The sequence below is a fragment of the Hakea prostrata genome, chromosome 6 (genome assembly GCF_041222555.1).
Source record: "Hakea prostrata isolate BN-2017 chromosome 6, UWA_Hpros_2, whole genome shotgun sequence".
In the NCBI taxonomy this organism is placed as follows: Eukaryota; Viridiplantae; Streptophyta; class Magnoliopsida; order Proteales; family Proteaceae; genus Hakea; species Hakea prostrata.
In genome coordinates, this window is record NC_142605.1 from 18,079,554 (window position 1) to 18,101,851 (window position 22,298).

The 22,298-nt window shown below is 36.4% G+C and overlaps 1 protein-coding gene across 1 annotated transcript; it reads left to right on the top strand.

The window, feature by feature from the left end:
• The first annotated feature begins 978 nt into the window (after window positions 1-978).
• Window positions 979-22,298, top strand: LOC149012414 (Transmembrane Fragile-X-F-associated protein). The gene is made up of 14 exons (XM_089157847.1): window positions 979-1,421; window positions 6,987-7,077; window positions 7,236-7,320; window positions 7,638-7,722; window positions 8,529-8,598; window positions 11,788-11,857; window positions 13,146-13,191; window positions 13,303-13,555; window positions 13,651-13,856; window positions 13,985-14,059; window positions 17,999-18,068; window positions 18,194-18,274; window positions 21,075-21,154; window positions 21,249-22,298. The coding sequence occupies exons 1-14, from the start codon at window positions 1,288-1,290 to the stop codon at window positions 21,325-21,327; spliced, it is 1,425 nt and encodes a 474-aa protein (XP_089013973.1). The 5' UTR covers window positions 979-1,287; the 3' UTR covers window positions 21,328-22,298.

Here is a 22,298-nt window from a genome sequence, read left to right on the forward strand (position 1 = left end):
TTTGGGTAAAGATTCTATAATTTTGTAATACAATGATTAATTGAAAATTATAAATTATAAATATTTTTAAATCTTTAATTTTTTTAATACAATGATTAATTGGAAATTTATAATTTTTAAATTTTATTTTAAATATATTTATCCAAAATTTTCCTTAACTAATATTTCTCTTGCACTTCCTTTTTAAAGAATTTCTAATTACCGACGGATGATTCGGATATTTTTTATAGAAAAAAAGGAATTGATTTTTGGGTACAGATTCTAAAGATAGATATTTCATATTTTTTTTCACCGACGAGAAAAGACGGAGTGTAATGTGGGCCATGCCATTGCACTGCATGGTTTGAAGGATTAGTGGGCCCCACCTGATCCTTGATGTCCACGCCCCTAAACTGCTTGGCCCACTAAACCCCACTCCTGTGGGCCCCGATTTCTTAACCCCAAACGAATTCAAAGAATAAGAACATAGAGAAAATAAAATGGCCTACTGTTGGGGGATCGATTAGATGCACGACACGTGTACGACCAGATTAGATTTCTCTTACATGAAGTGCTTGGTCGTCACTACAAGATCTAAGCTTCGAGTTCGTCGCACTCACTCCGGAGGGAATGAAGCTCAGAAAACACGTTCCGCACAACCAACAGTGCTACTAGTCGTCAGATTAGAATCTTTTTGGTTGACAGTTCATGTCGTTTGTCCCATAGATTCCAATGCAACAGTTGAGATCAATGACGTCCTCACGGTTGCTTTAGGTAATCTGTTAATCATATCAAACTAATAAAGGAGAATTCATACACAACTAGACAAAAATCCTGTTTCTACTTGTTTATGACGAGAATAGCCTTATCGTTGAAAACACATCATAGTGGTTGACCTTGTAAATTTGTTGCGTAAACGAGGTTATATTATCCATTAGGTTAAATGATATTACCTGTTTAATAATTAATGAGAGAGGAAAGTGAGGGAAGGGGAGTAGGAACTGTAAACAAAAAGGCGTCAAGGTGAAAGCTTTGGGTGGCGTGAAAGCGAAGGTCTGTGACTCGAAAGAAGATCTATTTAAATGGCGCCCGCTGAAAAATCCGTCGCTGGTTTTCAATTTCTTCCTTTTTTGTTGCAAAGTTCACTCTTGGTTGATGCTGTAGTGGCGCTTTTGTTCTAAATCTTGTGAATTTCAAAGTCTGTACTGACTTTTGATTGATTGCGTTAAGGGTTAAGGGTTTCTTGTTTCGAATCTCTGCTTTGTTTTTCCTTTTTTCTTTTATTTGTTGGATTCGTGAAGAGGAGTAATGGTTCCAAGGAAACCGATGAGCTGGAGGAGAGTTGCAAAACAAGCTCAAGCCTTTGCAGCGCATGGTTTACTACTTTGTTTCACAATTTTGCTTGTTCTCAAGCTTGATCATGTCGGGTATTACTCTTGGTGGTAAGTTTTCTGTTCTCTATAACTTGGTTTCAATCAATAAATAGATCCGATTATCTTGATGATCACGTCGGGTATTACTCGACGCTGTTGAATTTGTAGATGTTGGAGAAGTTGATTTCATAGAGATTACTTGCATGCAGATGGGTTATGTGTCATAAATTTCTTTTGTTTAATCTTATTCCTTTATAAAATTGGATTTTGTTCCTACAATTCTATGTAAAGGGAAATCGCACTCGAGTTCCGTTTTGGTCAATTCTCAGGATGAGTTCGTTTTATTATTTTGTACTCCCGGCTTCTTTCAATTATTATTATTTTTTTTAACAGAAAAAAAAAAAAACTTTGGTAATTTTGGGTATTATTTGAGCTTAACATATATATCATCGAAGTAATGGTTAATACGAACCTGGTTTTGTGAGCATTTCCAGAAATAGCAGGTGGTTAGCTATATTGCAGTTAAACAGAGTTGTATATTTTTTTTAATTGTAAGTCTTGAAACCATTCAAGCTCAAATCAATTATAATTGGATGATGAAAATTTTGGTCTTTAGACGCCTGCCATCCGTGACAGTTCAAATACTACTGCAAGCCTGATGTGGAGACTAGGCCTCTTATCAATAACCTGCTGTCTCCTGGAGTTGTTTTAAATGTGGTTCTTCCTTATGAAGATAATAAGTTTGACAAAATTGTGTTTAATTGACTATTTGAATCTGGTCGCGTCAGATTGTTTATTTTTTTCCCACTTTTTTATATTGTTTATTGCTGTAGCTTTGGTGGAGATGAATATGAAGAGGGAATATAGATGAAGAAAGAGAAAGCATAGAGAAAAGCAAACTAGAAATTCAAAATAGATACTAAGAGAAACAGACAGATTCAGCACTTTCCTGACCTATGTAGGGACCTTGTTGGTGACTGGGTCATCAGATATTTTGTTAGTGTAATGACGATTTCAAGAAAATTGGGTGTTTGTCAATGAAGCTTAGTTACTGTCTTTTTGACAGAGATCTATAATCTTGAAGGGGAATTTCAATTGCACTTCTTTATGATGAGAGAGCTGACCCCGAATCCTGCTGTTCTTCCAGGGAACCAGTCTTTGATACACAAGAGATCTTTGCTTTTTGTTGCGTTGAGCTAGGCTAGGATCCTAATAACCTCTTGACTTCACCATTCAACAAGTATAGCTAAAATTTTACTTAGGTCATCAAGTGTTGAAGGCTAAGAGGACACAAACCTCAGACTGGATGGGTATGTGATCTCTGGTGCATAGTTTCATGAGGCCTAGGTGAACCAAGGTTTTCAAGGGGGCAAATTATTAAGGCAAAACCAGCAAGGCACCATGGTGTTGTCTAGGCGACCAAGGTGTCAAGAGGTTGCCTAGTTGACCAAGCAACCAACAGAAGGAAAGCTGCTTGGATGCTAGGAAATGCCTTGACTGTTTTGTGGTATAACTCTCCCTGTAGCTTAGAACCTGAACGATGTTGGTGCTTAACGCTGAGAGATCTAGATTGCCAAATGACCATCTATGAAAGAGAAGTTCCTTTGTCAAACACAAGGTTAACTTAGTTCCACAGCAACAGTGAACATGCTTAATGAATAGTGATTGCATATTGATTATATACCAACTTGAAATGGTAGAATCCAATGATGGCCTAAATAAGGATGATATCAAGTCCCATTGAGCTTCATTGTTTGTGATCCCTATCAATTATCTCTCCAATAGAATGGACTTTACCTTGCAACATTCTTTTGTTCTCTTCCTCGGGTATTCTTTAGATCTCAATAACTTGTACATTCTAGGAAGAAGGAAAAAAAATCCTCAAGTTTTGTGTGAGATATGATGCACTTGTGTATTCAGCAGCATAAGGAAATAAATGAGTGATTTATGAGAGCTTATGACTTTGAAAATTTGGTGGTAGTTGGCTGCTAAATTGAACACCATATTACCACTTGTTAGTTGGGTTCCATAAAGGATCAACTGCAAGCCCATATTCATTTTGCACTTATAATGGATGATATGACCAAATACATTTAAGATGAGGTTCTTTGGTGTATGCTTTTTGCTGATGATATTGTTTTGGTAGATGAGATACAACTGTATAAGTCCGGATTAGTACCATCTTAGAATCATGGAGAACAATTTTGGAATCAAAAGGCTTTAAGCTAAGTAGAACGGAGATAGAGTACCTGGTGTGTAACTTTGGTTGTGATCGAACGGATGATGAGCTGGTGAAACATAGGAAGAAAGGAGATTCCAAAAAGTGATTATTTTAATTACCTTGGCTTAATGTCATAAATAAAAACAGGTGATATAAAGGATGATGTTTCTTAGAGAATTAATTCAAATAGGGCAGATGTTGTGGAAAGGTGCGTTTGGGGTCTCATGTGATCCGTGTGTTCTCTTAAAGCTCAAAGCGAAATCCTAGTAGGATTGCTGTATGACTTGCTATGATGTATGGTGCAGAGTGTTGGGTGGCTAGAAAATGTCAGATAGCAATACTCAATTGCAGAAGTGAGGATGCTAAGATGGATGAGTGGCAAAACTAGGAATGATTATGTAATTAATGATCATAATAGAGATGTTCTTGGAGTAGCTCCAATAAATGATAAGCTACGACAAACTCAATTGAGGTGGTATGGCCACGTTAACGGAGGCCCTTAAATACTTTGTATGGGGAAGTGATTTAATCCGAATTGATGGAATTAGAAGAACTAGGGACAGAACTAAGATAACCCAAGGAGAAGTTGTGAATAGGCTGTACATAACTTGTATCTAGTATAGCCTCAAGTAGAGCTGATTGGAAGGCAATAATCTATGTAGCCAACCCCATTTAGTTGGGTCAAGGTTTGTTGTTGTTGTTGTTGTTGTTGTTGTTGTACCATGTTACCACATGTCAGGACAGGCTACAATGTATTTTGCTTTGCAGAAGGAATGATGATGAGCATTGTATCTTCTCTGTTTGGTGGAATGCATAAGATGTTGAATCTCAAGATGCATGTAAGCAATTAATGGAGGTCCGTCACGAGGCCAGAAATAGTTGAGGCACAATTCTCTGAACTTTTCTGTCATCTTTGACTCATCCAGCATACTGAAGATGCTTACTTCCCAACTTCCCAGCTCATTTAACCTGAATGAACCTGATTTAGCTGTCAAGGTCTCCTATTTCATATTATTAGAGTCGGATGAGAGTTAACATATATACTAGTTTTATTGTGATTCTATTCTCTGAGTAAATCCTGACGAAAGAGTCCTACTTTAACCTATTTTGGTAAGCAGTCTAAGCAAAGTTCTATCATGAGGCTTAGCTTAAACCAAGGCTCTTCTATTTGTTTTTTTTTAGACTGTTTTCCTTCAGTGTTCCATGAGGAACTTGGAACTCTTCTGTACTCCTGAAGGATCTGATTATATGGTAGAGGTCACAGGAGACTTGCACATCTTCTATGTAGGGTTAGGTCTTTAACCCCTCATTTAGTCATCTTGGTTATGGGTGAACATTATGTAGTATCTTTATATTTCCTCCACTGGTAAATTAGCAAAGTGTGGACCTGAGAGGAGTTGGTGCACATCATGCTCTACTACATGATATACTTTTCTGCTTTGACCTTTTCTATCCCCATCCTGCTTCAAATCAAAATTCTTGATTAATGGAGGCAGAATATCTTCATTTTTGTCCAACAAGATACCAAAGTGGTTGTTCTACACATTCTGGATAACAAATAATTGCAGGAAATTCTTTCAGAACTCTTGACTCCTATTTCTTGATGATATTCTATGATCAAGACAATTGGTTAAATCCCATGATACTATTTCATAGAATTTCATTGGTTTCTTCTTTTCATAAAGCAAATGGTCTTCAATAACTGAATAATTTATATCACTTCTGGGTCCGTTTTGCCAAAAGATCCCCCTCTTTTGTCAAAAAGGCACATAATTATTATCTCATATAAAAACGTGTCCTCAATATTTATTGACATAGAAGATTTCATTGAAATTAGTTTTCTCTCACCCATAGTCGTCAAGGCGTCCGGGCCATTTTTTGGGTCAAGGTGACCTAGTGTCGCCTTTTCGCCTAGGAGACACCTTGGTGCCTTGCTTGGTGTGGCTCGGTTTTCGTTGTCTTCTATTGCTTCACCTTGCCTTGTCGCATTGACAACTATGCTCTCACCATTTCTCTTCTGTTGAGAATATGTACAGAAACACTATGATCACTTTTCTCACTGCTGCTTCATTGTGTATACTTATGACTTATGCAATGGTTACTCTTAGCTGTTTCTTGTTTAACTGATGTGCTTAGCCAAGTATGGTACCTGTAGGGTAACATACTGTATGTTATGATCGCTCATGGTTGTTTCTTTGGCTGGTTAACTGAGATATGCCTAGCCAGGCGTGGTACCTGAACATCTCGTATAAGTTAGTTTTCTGTTTGTGTCAGTATAGTTCTGATTGTCCTGCAATTATTTCCAAATATCTGCTTTGGGCTTAGCATTACTGAAACTATTCCTCCCCACCCTGGATGATTTTCATGGAGGCTCCTTTTTCTGCTTTCTTTTGTTCTTTTTAATGTCATGTGCTGCTCTAAGGAAGACTTTGGTTGCTGTAAAAAAGTTATTTACTTTAAATGGAAGTAGAGGTTGGCCTCTATAATCCATTTGTTGTGTTTTGTCGGTTTATTTTCTATTGGGTTCAAAAAATAATGTTCAGAAAGGCTTTGTAACCTGTCATAACAATTTTAAGTCGTACCGTTTGCAAATTTGGACCTCTGTTTTGCATGGTCAAGTTGCCCTACATCGGTTGGCTGGATGATTGAACAAAAGATTTTTCTTAAAGATGTGCCATATCTGTCTGTGGAATCAATATGAACAGAAGAGTGAAAGCAAATTGAGTATAGATGGGAAGTGAGATGTGGATATAGATGGTTTGATTTCCCTACCCTTTATACCCTTTTCTATATTAATTGTCATAATTTAGCTGTTGCTTCCATTGCCAATAAGAATATTGTATCAAATAATGTACATACCTAGTTGGGGCTGCGTGCAGCGAGCATCTTTTCCGTTGTTGTAAAGGTTCTCCTGATGAAGGTCACCTTTGTCCACTGGAAATGCATTTGGTGCAGTTATTCCTAATTATTTAAAGGAAACTTGTTATCCTTTTAGGCAACTGGTCCTCCCATTTCTAATGTAGTCATTGGCAGATTTGTCATTTATAAATATGTTTAAGCATGTTCTTGGATGCTTACCTTTGTATGTCTGGATGCTTTTCTTCCCTCAAACATTATACATCAATTTCTATTGTTAGTAAGTTACGTGGAATTGTTTATCCTGGATTTTTGTTTTGCGTTTGTTGTACATCTGCATATGTAAGTATGCAACAGAATACAAACGCCTATTCATTTCAGGTTCTTCTCTAGTGCGTATAAAAATAACTAGTTGATACACTAGCAATGTTGCTCATTGATCTGTTATTTATTATTAGTATTATTTTTTGAGAGCTTGATATGATGAACACTATCTATGTTGAAATTTCAATCAGCCTTGATTCTGTGATTTGGAATTTATTTTTTTAAACCTGCAGGGTCATCTTCTCCCCACTTTGGCTGTTTCATGCAGTAGTTGCAAGAGGCAGATTCTCTTTACCTGCTCCATCATTACCCCATGATCGTCATGTATGATTTCTTTACAGTATATTAGAGACGACGTCTATCTTATGCCTTTTTTTAATTATTTATTTAAGATTCAGTTTGTAAAGTAAGACTTCTCTGGTTCTGTAATCAATGATTAAGCAATGCTGGTGGATTATTTACGCTTTCTCTTTCTTGGACAGTGGGCTCCTTGTCATGCTGTTGTTGCAACACCGTTGCTGGTTGCATTTGAACTGCTCCTTTGTATATACCTTGACAGCATCTATGGTACACATGCCTTGTAACCTAATCAAGTGCTTTTATATTATTGAAATTTCTTATTTGGCAACATTTAACCAATCATTATCTCTTAGTGCTTGCTTGCTTGAACTTCATTTATGCATGAATAGTAAGGTGAATTACTCTACTTAATCAGGCGACACAAGTACTATTGTAACTTGACATTTGTTTTATTTTTATACGTGAGCTTTGTAGTTTCTACAATGCTGGTATATCTTTTGCTGAATCCAATCGTTTTTCTTACTAAGGTTGATTGCTAATGCTTAAAAACCTTCTGACCATGCTAAAATTTCATCCTGGTGCAGTTCATGAGTTTTCAGCAGTTAACTTGAAGATTGTTTTTCTTCCCCTTTTGGCATTTGAAGTAATTATTCTCATAGACAACTTCAGGTACTTTATTTTTGGTTGCACAAAAGATTATGAAATATTTTTGTTTTCCCTCTAGTATCTGTATATTTATAACTTATATATACGGACACTGAAATTCTGAAATTAGAAAAATATTGAACTTTTACCATCAAATTCTCCTTCTTAGCCTGCTTCTAGCTCATTAAATAGAATGGTGTAGTACATTATTCTTTCTCCTTAATGGTCCCCCTTTTTTTTTTTTTTTTGGGGGGGGGGCGCTCCTGGGGCTGAATATTTTAGTTCTGGACAATTGCAATTTCCATTGTATTCACATGGAATTTTGAAATTTTTATGATATTTTTTAATAGTTCAGGTTGAGGTTGAGCTCTGATTTGGTTTCTACATTGAAATCCCATGCGTGAGGCAGGTTGTGTCAGGATCTACCACTTATCATGTTCTGCTTGGGATTCACTTCATTTGAAATCAATAGATTAGACATGCATGACTTGTCTTTAGTTCTCAAGGCTTTCAAATTTGAACAGGTCACTATTTGACGGTGATCATGAGGCATGTATGGTTTCAGGTAGAAAGTATATCTGTGTTTACCATTCCTGAATCAGATGGATGTCTAATGAAGTAGGATGAACCCTATAGAAAGCAGCCTTTTTTGAGGGTAATAAACATACATAGAAGTGGCATTAGTCAAAAATAACAAACCAGTCGGCTTGTAGTTGTAGGATCATAACAAGAACTGTAAACTGGATATCTTATACATTTTTAGCACTACTGTTATTGATTTTAATTAGTTGTGATATTACATGTTGTAAAATGTTTAATTTCTTATTCAGGATGTGTCGGGCTTTAATGCCAGGAGATGAAGAGAGCATGAGTGATGAAGCAATATGGGAAACACTCCCTGTAAGTTCTAATTAATTGGTTTTGAGTTGATACTGGAACTACTATATAGTTTATGGTGAAAAGTATCTTGAATGGCTGGATCCTCTCTTAATATTTTGAAGTCTACATGTCTCTTTATATTCTGAAGTGTCTGCTCCTTTTTCAGTTTCTGGGGATGATTCTATTAAAAAGTTGTTTAGTTTGATTTTTAGACCTTATTTTGGTAAATTAGAAATCAAATTTTCTCCTTAATGAGCACATGCTTAATTTGGGCGAAATGGTAATTCTATGTTAACAATAAAAAAACTAGCCTTCTCTTCCCCAGATATTCTCACCATCCCCCATGCGATCACCACCCTTCTACCATCACCACTGCTGCCACCACTACCACCTCCATCAGGTCCAATGACCACCACCACTGCAACAATTCTTCCTCTGGCCTACTCTCGTATGGGATATGTTGATTCTATTTTCCCTCTGTAATTGAACTCCCAGATGATATTGATGCAACCAAAACAATTTCAGTTTTTAACTGAAAATATATTTGTTAACTATTTCATAGAATCAATCCGAAATTGAAATAAAATAACACAAAATCTGTTCTAAATGTTATACCAGTGAAACTAAAATTGGATTTTGTTCTCTGGGAAGTAAACTAGTGTGATATTCTACCAGGTCAATGGCGGATTTGCTTGTGGCCTCCTCCTTTACAAATTTATGGTTCTTCTCTTGCTTGTCTGTCAGAATGTGCAAGTTGGCCCACTTGTAAAGGAGACAGAGGGGGCACAATTGATTGGTAAATGGTTTCTCTGGGCTAGTAAACATGGCCTGGTTCTGAACATTATGCTAGAATTTCTTTTTAACTGGTCTCTTGTTTGGATCAAAGACTTGACAACCATGCTGTGCTTTAAAATTTTCTATGGCTTAGAGATACTCAGGATTTTTCTTATCTGCTTTGTTACTGTGAAGTACATGGACTTTTCTATGTGACAGAAAAATAAAATATCATGAAGCATAACGCTGGAATATATTGTATTGTACGGAATTTATCTTTTTTGGGGGCGGGGGCTTTGTGTTGGGGGAGCCAAGCCAAACAAGGTGACATTGGGATAGGGGAATGGACTCATTTTGTTTCATCCTCGATGTCCTTCCCTTGTTCCTCTCCCTCCAACTTCTGTCATCTTCTTCTCAAATTATGGAGAGACTCAATTTTACACATTCGTAGTGCATTATATATAATGTTACATGAGTATTCTAGAAATCTCTATAATTTTTGACAAGATCTTCCAAGATTGATGTGTTTAATCCAATAAACACTTTTAGGTAACTGGCGAGGTTCTATAGTTTCCCATGGCAAAACGCTATTATCTGTCTGGGAAAATACACCCTGGCATACATTTGGTACCGCAGAAAATGCTTCAAGCATTTTGGATGGGTGAGTTCAGTTTTCAATTATTCATGATCTTTGAAGGAGATTTCTTGAACCTAGATAGGAGTTTAACGCATCAGCATCTCCCCACACCTCTGCACTCTCAAAATATTAAAAAAGAAAGAAAAAATAATACATGTTGGAATAACTGGGAGTCTGAAGTGAGAAACACTTATCAGTTTTTTGCAGTCTTTTTTAGGTTTGTGTAGATGAGGTTGTGATGTATATTCATCACTGACATAGGTTTGTTTTTGTTAAGAATAAGCCTATGGTTGGGTTGTAAACATTTTTATATGTAATACGCGAGTTGTTTTATGGGCCCAAAATACAGGCAGTTAGGTTGCTTATGGGATTGGATGTTTTGTTTCAATTGTTTTTGATAAGATTTGCTTGATTACCACTTCAGTGTAACCACACTATATGGGTCCCACCTCTGATTGGATAACATCTGATTTTTCTGCCAAGATTTTTATTTTATTTCCCTAGGTTCTACTTATTATTATGAGATTAGTATCTATTTAGGCTTATGTTTCTATTTTTTCTAGCTTGGTTGACAAGCAAACCCAGTCTAGTCTCAGTCTATTGACTCTATTATCTGTGTAACTCAGTTTAGGAAATAATCTTAATCTGGGATTAGTTACTTTGCTATTGATAAAGTGGTATGTGAGAGTGAAGGTTTTGTGTAAGCCTGTATCAGTTTTTTTTGGTGGTGTGTCTTAAAATTGAACTGGTTCAACCAGTTGTGCAGTTTTGCCTTTTTTTGTGTTCAGTATGCCCATACTGGACTTTGTTCTGAGTGTTTCAGTTTCTTAGTCAGTTTTTCTTACCAAATAGGCTGAGGATTTGGTTGAGGCATTTCCTTTCTAGTGTAGGAGTCATTTTTCTAGTCTTTTATATTAGGTTGTCAGGTAGTCGAGAACTGACGACTAATCTGATTAATGAAAAAGCTTTTGCTGCTCCTCCCTTCTTATCAATGAACATTTTTTTCTGGTGTTTGATCAAGGCTGAAGGAATTGATGTTTGATCCAATTGACACTTTCCAGTAGGAACCCGAGTTGATACTGTGAAGGAATTGGAAATTGATCTGATTAACACCTTGTGGTGGGAAGCCCCATGACTTGTTTGGTTCTGTCATTACATCCCTATTGTCATTTTACTGTCAAGTAATTTGATATCAAGTCATTATTAATCAACCATGGGAGTGAGGAAGTTCATATTGACATGAGTATCAAGAAAAGGATTGGTATAGCAAAAAGATCAGTGTTGTTTTTCAAAGATGAGAAGCTTGAGGATCACTTATGATTACTTTTTCCATTTCTAAATATGTTTGATTTGACATTGGTCTCCTGGTTCCCTTCTGTGATTTATGCATAGTTTAAAGCTAGCTCCTTTGTTGAAAGCTGCAATTGAACATTTGTTAGTATGGTCCAGCACTACTTGGTTCAGCATTGGTCCTGTGGATTTGCCACATCAGTTACTGCAAGATATTCACAACACGTACTGATCAGTCTTTTCCTGAATTGCTTTCTTCTCCATTAATCTACTTGGTTCCCATTACTATGTTAATTAGTGCTGATCTTTGTGATGCTGTCTTGTTATCTGTGAAGTGTGTTTGCCAAATATTTCTTTTTAATGTATAATAATCAAGTCCTAGGTGTGTAAAAAGGAGAATGCCATTTATCATAATTCTTTGAGATTCAATTATTCTCGGAAACCTTTTGCCTTTCTTTTTTAATAAAATATATAATTCTAAATTACAGTTCTGTGTTTGTTCTTTCTAGCACTTCTGGGTTGCAATCTCCATGGTTTTCTTTGTCGCTGCAACTACATTCACCCTCCTTAAACTATGCGGTAATTTTTCTTTCTGGCAAAGTATCGACATGCTTGGACATTCATTATTATGCTTTGCTGTATATATTTTAATGTTTCTGCTTGATAAGGCATTAAGGCCAAGGCCTTAATTTTCTCTTTTAAGGATTGATTAGTCCTGACTGAATGCTCTACCTGAATTCTTAATGTACACTCAATAATTATTTCCCAATTTTTTTATACTCATGAATCCAGTCCGATGGTGGTTCCCATAAGTTCAATCCCATGCTTGTGAATCCTAGTATTTTTCAATTCCAATTAGTGTAATAATTAATAGAACTTAAAGTTTGATTGGTAATGTACAAAGAGATATTCTGTTGGGAAATCAACTGATTTTCATTTTTACCTTTTGAAACCCCCAAGTTGGAGTTAAGTTATACTCCACTGTTTGACAATTCACCAAACTAGTCGTTTGCGGTTTTTGATTTATTGTGCCATTGCTTTTAGGTTTTAGTATCAATTTTGAGTTGGGGGAAGAAAAAAAAAATTTGGGAAAGGAGTTGAGATTTGACATCAAAGTTGCAGCTTGAAATATCGTTCAAAATATAGGATAATGATATATTTTTTAGTTCCTGAAGTGGAGAAGTAGGTTTCTAACATAGCCAGCATGGTCAGGGCTTGAGTTGGCAACTTGTCCAAGTCTACTTGACTCCCTAACATCAGGAGTATTCCTGTGTGTGATTTGGGTGACTGTTGTGAGTGGGAACAAGTTTCTCATGTTGAACAAGTCAAATGAAGTGTCTTCAAATATACAACATAATCAGTCTGAGACAATGAGAAATGATGCTAGATGAAAGTTCCCATGGATATTAATTGCTTGTACATGATAGGGACAAGGTAGTATGCGCATCTATTGTCAAGTCTATGCTTAATTGGATGTATTGTAACACACTTACCGGATGTAACTCGAATGATATCAATTCAGAAAACAGACTGGATGCATCTTGAATTTTGTCTTACATTTCCAATGTCATCGTACCTTTTCCTCAGAATGGAGTCTTAATTTAAGATTTATTTATATTGCTGGAAAATATGTGAATGCTAAGATATTGTCTGTTTAGGGTTTTAGATATCTGGTTCTGCCAGTCCATATGATATGGATGGAGTGAGTCATAGATATGAATGTGGACTGAAATTTATGTCAAATATGATGTTATTCTGCAACTGTAACTGAACGTTTACAGTTTATAAGCAGTTCTTGCTTTGTGGTTATTAATTCCCTATGAAGTATGCTTCAGCATGTTTCTTATGGTCTGTGTGTGCAATGCAGGTGATGTTGGTGCACTTGGTTGGTGGGATTTATTTATAAATTTTGGGTACTATCCTTTCTCTTTTGCTGTTGGGGGTATTTCACTACAGTTTCTTTTTTTATTATTTTTGTTGGGTGCTTTGTCTTGTTAACAGTTTCAATCTTCTCCCTTCTACAGCATTGCAGAGTGCTTTGCTTTTCTTGTCTGCACAAAGTGGTCTAATCCAATGATACATAGACATTTTTCTGGTAGCGAAGCCAGTTCCTCTTCTAATGTAATCAGATACCTTGATTGGAATAGTGGTTTAGCTGTATCTTCTATGGAAGAGGATCAGGATCAAGATAGAATGTGTGGTCTGCAAGACATTGGTGGTCATATCATGAAAGTGCCACTTATATGTTTCCAGATCCTGCTCTGTATGCGTTTAGAGGTGTGTTGGGCTTTAGTATGAGGCTGTTTTGTGGGGGAGAACAAAATATCTGTATGTTGTGTTATGCTGAATTACTCAATGGTTTCCAATTTCAGGGAACACCTTCTGGTGCTAGACATATCCCAATTCCGGCTCTATTCTCTCCTCTTTTCCTACTGCAAGGAGCTGGGGTCTTGTTTGCATTATCTAGGTTGGTGGAGAAGATTGTTCTTTTGCTGAGAAGTGAAGCTGGTACAGGGAGATATTTTATTGTCTCATCGAGAGCTCATGATTGCTTTGCCTTCTTACACCATGGTTCTAGGTATGGCCCTATAAGTGTCGATGGAATTTGAGTGAACAATTTCTATAGCTATTTTTGACTTTCTAGGCATGAGACTTTCTGACTCAAAATGCTAATGTGCTTCTGCACTTTTCCTCCACCCCAAAAAGGCTGCTGGGTTGGTGGTCAATTGATGAAGCGAATCGAGAGGAACAGGCTCGGCTTTACCATTCTGGGGCCTCTGGGTGAGTTTTGATTTATCTTTGATTTAAAAAATTTCTTATGATATTCTCATTGGCCCTTTACTGTGGAGTTCTTAAAGAGTGCTGGAATTGTGGGTCATGTTTGAAACTTTGCTTGTGTATCCATAATTGTCCCTTTTCGTACTAATCATATTTTGTAAAATTCAAGTAACTACTTTTTCTAAGCCATATATGTTATTAAAAATCTATTTATAAGATAGCCAAGATGAAGGATGGGAAGAGTAGAGATCTTGACCATGTTAGATGTATTAAAAATGGAGATAGTAAAGTATTAGTTTGTGATGAGGACATTAAGAAAAGATGGGAAATCTATTTCTCTTGTCTACTAAACAAGCATACTTCAAGCACCTATGATTCAAACGATTACACCATTCACCAAGGCACCAATTTTTGAACTTATATACGGTGAATTTCGATGTTCGAAGTAAAAGAAGCACTAAGGATGATGAAACTTAGCAAGACACAAGGTCTTGATAATCCCAATAGAAGTATGGAAGAGCTTAGGAACCCATGGACTAGTTTGATGGACTGAGTTTAATAAGATTATGAGCACAAGGAAAATGCCAAATAGTGCTCCTGTCTTGATATTCTCATTTTCCATCGTGGTTCCAATGTACAAAAATAAAGGAAATATTCAAAGTTGTAATAACTATAGGGACATTGAATTGATGAGCCATACTATAAAATTATGGGAGAGTAATTGAAACTCTTTTGAGACACTTAACTACAATTACAGAGAACAAATTTGGGTTTATGCGGGAAGATCTACAATGGAGGCTATTTACCTAATTAGGAGACTTATGAAAATGTATAGAGAATGTAGGAAAGACCTTCATATGGTATTTATTGACATAGAAAAACTTATGATAGAGTTCCTAGAGCGTTGATTTGGCAAGTACTAGAGAAAAGAAGTGTTGCAAGTAAATATGTAGACATAGTTAAAGATATTTATGATGGTTCAGTGACGGGTGTAAGAACAATGGGGGGACAAAGTAATGATATTCTAATTACAGTTGGGCTACATCAAGGATCAACTTTAAGCCCAATTGATGAATTTACCAAAGACATTCAAGATGAGGTCCCCCGGTGTATGCTTTTTGTTGATGATATTGTGTTAATTAATGAGACTCAAGTGGGGATTAATACCAAATTAGAATCATGGAGAGCAGCTTTGGAATCAAGAGGCTTTAAACTAAGTAGAACGAAGACAGAATATCTAGTTTGTAACTTTAGTCATGATCGGGAAGACGATGAGGTGGTGATACTTGATGATAAGTAGATTCCTCAGAGTGATTGTTTTAGGTACCTAGGTTCAATCATAAATAAAAAAGGTGATATAGAGGATGATGTTTCCCAAAGAAATAAAATAGGGTTGATGAAGTGGAGAGGTGCGTTTGGGGTCATGTGCGATTGGCGTATTCCATTAAAGCTTAAAAGAAAATTTTATAAAATTGTTGTTTGACCAGCTATGATGTACGGTGCAGAGTGTTGGGTTGTTAGAAAGAATCATATAGATAAACTCAATGTAGCAGAAATGAGGATGCTAAGATGGATGAGTGGCAAAACTAGGAAGGATAAGATAAGGATTATCATATTCGAGTTGGTTTGGGAGTTGCTTCCATAAGTGATAAGCTTTGAAAAAGTTGTTTGAGGTGGCACGACCACGTTCAATGGAGACCTATAAATGCTCCTGTATGGAGAAGTGATATAATCCAGATTGAAAAGACTAGAAGAGCTAGGGGTAGACCTAAGATAACCTTAAGAGAAGTGGTGAGAAAGGATATTATAGCTTAGGCCTTGTATCTAGCATGGCCTCAAACAAAACTTATTGGAAGGCAAGAATCCATGTAGCCACCCCCATTTAGTTTGGGACAAGGCTTATTGTTGTTGTTTTTTGTTGTATCTGTCATTTATTATTGGTAGGTTAACATAAACTTCACTAGAAACACATAATGCTTAAGGGACATGGTTAAAGTGATTCGACTAGTCACAGTATTATCATGGTAGAAAGATCAATCTGGTATCTTCCCTTAAAAAGCATCCTTTATTTCCCCCTTTTTTTGGGGGTGGGGGGGTGGGGAGGGGAGGTGTCGAGGATGACGAGGAAAAACAAAGAGTCAAAACCTTACTAAAGATGGTTGCATCAATTCAGGGTTGCCCCTGTAGGCCTCTCCTCGATCAGAAGTTCCACTCTATGTGCTTAGATGTCTGTCCACAGATTACCCAGTTCCAACACTTTTGATCTGGCACTAGCAGACAAGATTGTGAAACATGATTCCTGTTCAAACCTTTGAGTTTCAGTACATTGTGGCTAGATTTTCTATTTTAATGCTTTTCTGTGTATTTCTGCATCTTGTGTTGTACCCTTTTTTGGTAACATGCCCCTTTTTCTTTCTTTTTTTTTGATACAACAACAATAATCATAACCTTGTCTGGTTCCCATCTAAAAGGGCTCCGGGGTCAGCTGCATGGATCTAAAAGGGTTCAATAAGAATTTGAGATATGAATAAACAGGGGAACTTAAACACAATAAACAGGAGATGAAGTAAGTATAAAAAGGAAAATAGAAAGCATAAAATAAGTGGAGGATCCCGCTATCAAGGAAAGAAATATTGCCGATATTTTGGGTTGTGTTGGCCCAAATTTTTCTCCCCAAGGAAGGAGACCAATAAATGACAATCTAAACTTTCCTTCTTTGGTGCAAGGAGTTATTGATGAAGTAATGGTGGATCCAGATTCTCCTCGTAATATATGAAGGTAAAGTCATAGATGGCGAGACTTTACGAGGTAACATGTATAATTCTGACAATATTCCTATGCATGGAGTCATGCATGGATTCATAATCTAATCAATCTCACATTCAATGAAACCACCAAAATTCTAGTGTGCGACCATTACAAGGAAACTCTCATGTAGATTGGAGGAGGGTTAGAATGGAAAGAGGAGCTGATTGTGTGAATTTAGAGACAAAAATGGAAGATGACATCCATAGTAACCCCCAAGTCAATGCTCGTGGTCCCCAATAATATTCTCTTCCTACAAGTAGATGTTGATGATTCAAGGAAAATAAGGCAAGAATGCAAGGACTTATTGTATATATATGGCGATTTTTTGCCATAATTATCACGATTTATTGAATTATTGCTGAAATTATCGCAAATTTTGACCTTTCGCCGATATATTGCGATTTTCTCGCCGATATATTGCCGAATTATGGTATATGTCGTTTCACCCTTGACCGAAACTCGGCATTATTTTGCTGAAATTTCATACCTTGCCCACTATGGGGGGTAAGCCAAAAACTTTGACCTCCAAATGCTTCTATCCATTTCATACTAGGATAGAACCCCACAAGCAGCAAATCCTATCTTATAACTTCTCCAATAGTGATTTTAGGCCTTCCCTATCTCTTTTTAACTCTTTCAAACTGAGCTTGGTTGCTCTTCCTTACTGGTGCATTTATTGGTTTTTGTTTTACATGCCCATACCACCTTAAGTGCTTTTCAGGTAGCCTATCATGGATTGGTGCAACTCTAATTTGGGTTCTAAACCAAGCATTCTTTATTCTATCTCTCCTGGTCTTGTCACGTGTCCTTGACATCCTCATCTCTGCTACATTCATCTTATTTACATTACTCTTCTTGACTGCCCAAAACTCTCCTCCATATGTTATGCCTGGTCTTGTTACTGTGTTGCAGAATTTTCCCTTAATCGTAGTAGGAATGTGTTTGTCACATAACATTCCAGAGGTGCCTCTCCATTTCACCACCCTACTCTAATTTCTGTGGGAAATATATCTTCTGTATCACCATCTGAGTTAAAGTTGACCCAAAGTATCCAAAGCAATCCTCTCTTGATACAGAAGTATAATATCTGCTTGTTGTCACTGATCTTTGTAGTAATGGACTTAAATCATGCAGGTATGACACTTTCTGTGGCTATCCACCTGAAATAGTGAAGAAAATGCCTAAGAAAGAACTTGCCGAGGAGGTACTTATAAATTTATACATTAGCTTTGTTTGTTACTCTCTCCTTTTAAGTTACGAACTCTGAATCTTATCTTTCATTTTCATTCTGTCTCGACTCTTCTGTGTGATTGGTGAATATATTCTCAGGTTTGGAGACTACAGGCTGCTCTGGGTGAGCAATCAGAAATCACAAAATATAGCCAGCAGGAGTACGAACGGCTCCAAAATGTAATGTTCACAACTTGATTGGGGGACCAGGCTTTTATGATGTGAAATCAATTGCAACTTTTATGTTTGTCTTGTCTAATCTTGAATCTTCTGCATTAATATTGATTCAGGATGCTTTCTTCTTTTGTTGGGTGTTTTGAGTTCTTATTCTTGCTTGAAACTATTTAATTTTTGTGAGTTTGCATTGTCTTCCCAACGTGCATTTTACTCAAAATGCTTGCATAACTAATTTCTATTACATACTTCTGGATGATATCTTTTTATTGGTATGGTCTATGTGCTGTAGCAAGAACTGGGATCAAATTCTGTTTTCTTCTGGTGATGTTGAAGTTAGCGTTTCTTATCCAGAGTTGATAACATTGACACAAGAAGGAATAGTTTAATCAAGTGGTATCAAGATTGTTTTGACTGGACAACTATTTAGAACTTGTCTAAACTTTTTAGAGCAAATGTTATCAAGATTTTATGACAAAAAAGCTATTGTGCCTAAAAAAATCTCGGATATGTTTTGGATCCAGGCCATGGTTGTGGCTGTTCATTTTGTGAATGGTGTCTCTATTATGGAGTGGAATTCTCCTCCTTGGGTGCCTGAGACCTGTTCAGTCCCCTTGTTTTTGTCTCGCTCTTTTGAATGAACATCTATTTTCCAAAAAATATATATATATATATATATTAAAGTGATTGGAGTAACTGTCCTTCATTACTTACCTTGTTAATTTTGTTCAGTTTTACTAAACCAGGTAGCATCTTTTATTTTGCTTGCTCTATTTTAAATAGGTGACTTTTTTTCTTTTTCTTTTTTTTTTTGGGGTGGGGGGGGGGGGGGTGTCTGCAAAACAACCAATATCATACCTTATCCCAGGTAATGGGTTGGTACATCAAATCCACTTCTGCTATTCTACTTCATTTCAAATTGTATTTGTTGTTATTTGAGGTATCCAAGGCCATCATCTGTTCCCAGTCTTTCCTGTAGGTCTTTTTGGTCTTCCTCTTTTGGTTCAGTTCCTAAGTGTATCATATCAGTCATCTTTCCTGTTTTGGTTATTTGGTGGCTAGTGGCGTTCATATATAATCTGCTTCAAGCAGCATTCTCTGACATTATATATTGGTTCCTGTTTCTAAATTTACCATGAAGGCATTCGATTCTAATTTTGTCAACAACTTCCCTTTTTTTGGGGTACATTTTTATTAACTTAACTCAGACTTATCTTGACTAATTGTGGTTAGGTACATGGATCCTTACTTTCCAATCAGCTCTATTTGAAGTCACATAATACATGGTTTACTAAGTGCCTAAGTTATGCATTAACTCACTAGTTGTTTGATTCATATAACTCACATAAATGAGCTTTTTTTATTAAAATTAAGCTTTGGGTTGGGTTGGGTTGTGTATGTATTGGGCCTTTAATCCCACGATTCACTTAATGGGGCTTAAAGAACATGTAGAAGGAATGAAAATGCAATATTGGTCTAGTCCTCTTTAATTTTAGGTTGTTTAATAGGGTTTTGAATTTCTGCATCTTGCCTGTGCAGGTTTCCTTTTATTATTATGATTCTTTTCTACGTTTGCTTAGCAATAGGATATTACTGTCATATCCGAATGAGGACCATGTTTTAGTTGTCTATATAAAGCTAGTCAGATCCAAGGGCTCCAGAGGTTTTATAATTAATGATGTTTGAAGTTTCTTCGAGATTGATGTGCATCCAGTCATGGTGAGATGCTGATCCTGTTCAGTGGAAAATCAATTTTATTTTCTTTGTTTTGATGTAAACATGGTGTACTGATTTGTGTGTCTTCTCTCAATTGATCCTGCTACCTCTTTGATTCCCTGATTCAAAGTGTTTGTAATCTTTGGGCCTTTTTGGTATCAATTCTCATTATCATTTCTGGCATTTTTCATTTTTTTTAATGTGTTTGGTATCCTTTTAAATCCTATTTTTGTTTAAAAGAATAGAAAATCTCTCAAAATCTATGGTAGACTTTTTGTCCAGTATGAATTATGGATCCAAAACTCAATTCTATTCATTTCTACACAAGTCAGTTAAAAATCTACATGCAAATTGAGGATACAATAGTAAAGATACATTATTTTTATTAAACTCCTATTGTTTTCTCCTTTTCCTCACTCCTGAACCCTAACAATTCGTTATCAATTTTCATCATTATTTTTTTTTTTCAGTTTTTTCATTTTGACATATCACACTTATTTTTCATTCCATGCTTCATTCTAACAAAAGTTACTAAATTATTTTTTAGTTTTGACCAAAATGAATTCCTGTAGTCATTTCTTTTGAATAGTCAAAATAAACTAATAAAGAATGAGAATTGATACAAAAAAGATCCTTAAATCTCCTATTCTATTCCTAAATATTCTGTTCTAGTTGGTTTCATCATTAAATATTTGATTTGTAATATTGTTGTTTGCCAGAAAAAACTATGAACATTATAATGAGCTGCACAATTTAATGGTTTAGCTATCCAAAGCATAGAGCCTTTGAAATTGGTTTCATATTGTTTTATGGTTTTCTGATGTTTGAAATATTATGGTGTATACATTATTAACACACTCAGAATTTTTTAGATTTACAGCATAGAATAATGTTGATAGAGAACAATGACTTCTAAATAATGGCAGAAGATGGAGACTAACATACACAACACACACTCACTCACTCTCTCTTCCCCCCCCCCCCCCCCCCCTGTTGCTTTTCTTTATCCCGTGCATTTTCAAGCAATGGCTGCCGGCAAATTCCTGATGGCCAATCAGTCTGCTTACTTTACTATTGATGCAATTTCCAGGAGAAGGTGTTGTGCAGGGTTTGCTTTGAAGGAGAAATCAGTGTTGTCATGCTTCCATGTAGGCATCGCGTTCTTTGCAGGTCTGTGCCTCTACTTTTCTGCAACATTGAGCTCTGCAGCCATTGCTACTTGATATATTTTTATCTGTTTTATTCATTTGTCTTGTGTTAACAGTAACTGCAGTGAAAAGTGTAAAAAATGCCCTATTTGTCGGGTCTCTGTTGAGGAGCGCTTGCCTGTATATGATGTGTAGCGGTTCTGTGGAGTTGTGGCTGGAGCACAAGGGTCTCAACGGACACAGATTTACAAGAAGGCTGCTTTTTATTCCATGCTAACTGGTGCTTCCACCCTGGAAACTGAAGACCCCCTTATTTTTCTTTTTCTTTATTTTTTTTTTCAATTTTTATTTCTGCTTGTCTTGTTAACAGAAGCTTGTATTGGAATTGTGAAGAATGCAGGTGCTCTAGTGTTGATTAGCAGTGTTCTTTTTGTACATACATAACCATACAGGCCTTTTTTGTCAGGGAAAGGAAAAGTAAAAGTAAAAGTTTTAGGGAAGCATTTCTCTAGAATTGTAAAAACAATATTCCTGTAAATTGTAATTAGTAAAGTTACTTTTTTATGGTATCAGTATGTATATGTTTCTCAAAAGATTTTTCTTAAAGAATGATATTTCCTTTCCATCAGTTTTTACATTAATCAGCTCTTGGTATTCGATCTGTGGATAAGAAGATTAAACTCTTTTTGAATGATTTTGCTTTCAGATTTATATGATTTCAGTTTAAACTGTGATTATACTATCAAAATGTGTGGGGGATATGTATGATTTAGATTTAGATTTCTCTGCTTTCAGTTCATAATTTGTGGTTTTTGCTTTCAGATATTTCTCTCCATTTAACTTGGAGGACTGAAATATTCTGATTGGGTTCCTGTCACTGTGTAACTCTGCAAAGTCCCAAGCCTGGCAGGACTACACTACACTAGAAGATTCTCCACTAGAGTCTTGTGCATTAATAATAAAAGACTTTTTGGACAATTCTACCCTCCACCGCCCATTCTTCGATGCCATCCACTGCTCCTCTACCACATCTTCGTACCACCAACCGGTCCATTGGGTCATCCGCAACGCCCCTTGTGCGCACTTGCCTGTCGCACCCGACCCCTTTGCTTGCCGCCTCTACTCTGGTCCAAACCTCTACATTTCTTCTTCTACTTGTTCTCCCA

Bases quoted from the DNA above. Each gene is read 5' to 3' on its own strand.
- LOC149012414 (XM_089157847.1), top strand. From the start codon at position 1,288: ATGGTTCCAAGGAAACCGATGAGCTGGAGGAGAGTTGCAAAACAAGCT. The intron at 1,422-6,986 runs GTAAGTTTTCTG...TTAAACCTGCAG, and splicing joins GTCGGGTATTACTCTTGGTG to GGTCATCTTCTCCCCACTTT. The intron at 13,857-13,984 runs GTATGGCCCTAT...CACCCCAAAAAG, and splicing joins TTCTTACACCATGGTTCTAG to GCTGCTGGGTTGGTGGTCAA.